The 1,923-nt window shown below is 63.4% G+C and overlaps 1 protein-coding gene across 1 annotated transcript, besides 4 other annotated features; it reads left to right on the top strand.

Annotated features, from left to right (window-relative positions):
• Positions 1 to 204: 204 nt before the first annotated feature.
• Positions 205 to 231: a microsatellite.
• Positions 232 to 354: 123 nt separating this feature from the next.
• Positions 355 to 379: a microsatellite.
• Positions 380 to 416: 37 nt separating this feature from the next.
• Positions 417 to 435: a microsatellite.
• A 104-nt stretch (positions 436 to 539) lies between these two features.
• Tco025E_05664 (uncharacterized protein) lies at positions 540 to 1,511 on the top strand (the record flags this gene model as incomplete). Its single annotated transcript, XM_029372557.1, has 1 exon — positions 540 to 1,511. The coding sequence occupies one exon, from the start codon at positions 540 to 542 to the stop codon at positions 1,509 to 1,511; it is 972 nt and encodes a 323-aa protein (XP_029227351.1).
• A 189-nt stretch (positions 1,512 to 1,700) lies between these two features.
• Positions 1,701 to 1,743: a microsatellite.
• Between the last annotated feature and the right edge of the window lie 180 nt (positions 1,744 to 1,923).

Raw genomic sequence — 1,923 nt, 5'->3', positions numbered from 1 at the left:
TGACCACGCCATCTGGCTGACGTGTGGGGGTCGTCCGCGGTAGAGGTACCAATGTCGCGGGCAGGTGTCGTCGACCCCGTTCTCGCACCTGCCGCCGTCGTTTAAAGACTATTCCACCGCCGCTCTGAGCGCCTCCTCCATCAAGAAAGGAAAAACGTGGCAGCGGCGGCGCTGCATCTGCGCCGTCTTCCCCCGTCCCTTCTCTTTCTTTATTTGTTTGTTTGTTTGTTTCCCTCTCTCTCGCTCCGGGCGCCAGGCCGCCTCCCGGGGCGGGGGGGCGAGGCGGGCGTGTTGCATGCCGCCTCTCTTCTTCCCTTCTTCCCTTCTTCCTGCCCGCGTGGGCGGAGCGGAGCAGCGAAGCGAGGCGAGGCGGGCGGGCTGCGTTGAGGGCAAAAAGAAGAAGAGAAAAAAAAACACAGCAGCAGCAGCAGCAGCGCGGGGCCGCCGGAGGAAGCACACGCCTCCGCGTGCGTTTTTGCCTGCGGAAGCGCGTGGGAGGCGAGGGAGCAACAAAAGCAAATAAACAAAAACAAAAGTAGATGGTGTTTTTCTTTAAGAAGCGCCACGGCGAGATGGCGGCGACGGATGCCGGCGGCCGCGGCTTCATCTGGCGGCTGAAGGACTTCTCCGGCTACAAGCCGGGCGGCGTGCTGGACAGCGAGAACGTGCCGGCCTTCACCAAAGTCAAGTTCCACCTCCACATGACGCTTGACGCGAAGGGCAACATCGGGCTCTACCTGCACTACAAGGCGATGGGCATCCCCAAGTACTCGTACTACTTCTCCAACAGCAGGGGGGAGGTGATGCGGAAGCACACGGCCCACACCATCCCCCCCAACACGCAGCGCTGCGGGCACTGGAACGTGTGCTACCGCCCCGACGTCCTCGACTTCGTCGGCGCCGAGGATGTGCTGCTGGTGAACTTCTTCTTCGACGATGACAGCCTGGCGACGAGCCGGATGCCGTGTCGCAGCGCGCTGCGGGTGACCTGGACAGTGCCGCACCTCTTCACGCAGGTGCTGAACCCGTACTCCTCGCAGGGCTTCACGAGCGAGGGCGTTCACTTCGCCGTGCGGCTGGAGATCAAGAAGGAGTCCGGCACCATCGACGCCGTCGCCCCGTACGCCGTGGACAACATCAAGGAACTCGTCTTCTTCCTCTTCTGCCGCAAGGGGGAGGTGCCGCCGCACAGCATCGAGCTGCTCGACGGCGGCGGCGCCTGCATCGCCCGGATCGACGAGCAGGACACCCCCGGCGTGCGGACGCTGACGGTGCCGAAGCAGAAGTTGTGGGACGCGCTCGGGGCGACGGGGACGCTGACGGTGCAGGTGGAGCTGCAGTGCCGCGGCAACCCGATCGACGCCCTCAACGCCCTCAGCGAGGCGCGGCAGCAGCTGCTGCCGCCGCTGCCGGGCGAAGGGACGCTTGCGGCGGACGGAACGGCGCCGCCGGCGACGGTGCAGCTCGGCAGCAAGAGGGACGAGTACGTGGTGTTTCACGGCGACGACTAGCATGCAACTGGGGGAACCGCCACCCCGCCGCCGCCGCGACTGTCGCCTCGCACTTTTTATTAGAAGTCAAACATGAGAGAAAAGGGGCGATGGGGAAAGGGAGCGGAAGTAGCTGCCCGGGAGGACGAAGGCGGGGCAGGCGGCGCCATGCGGCAATGCACGCGCAACGCGGGCCCACCAGTCCAAAGGGAAGAAGAAGAAAAAACGAAAACGCAAGAAAAGAAGTGAGAAGTACGAGGGGGGCACCTCTGCGTTTGTCTGTCTGTGCAGCAGCAGCAGGCACGGCGGAGTTTGGGCCGCGGGGCCGGGGAGAGTCGGCGCGAGGGTGGTGCCACTCCATGAGCTCACCACACGCAAAAAAAAGGAAAGGGAAAAGACACTTTTTTTTCTGTAGTTCAAGACGACATATAAT

Source organism: Trypanosoma conorhini, assembly GCF_003719485.1.
Source record: "Trypanosoma conorhini strain 025E chromosome Unknown Tco_14.4_contig_00341, whole genome shotgun sequence".
Lineage (NCBI taxonomy): Eukaryota > Euglenozoa > Kinetoplastea > Trypanosomatida > Trypanosomatidae > Trypanosoma > Trypanosoma conorhini.
Note: the sequence above shows the minus strand (reverse complement) of the source record. Positions and strands in the feature narration are given on the sequence as shown.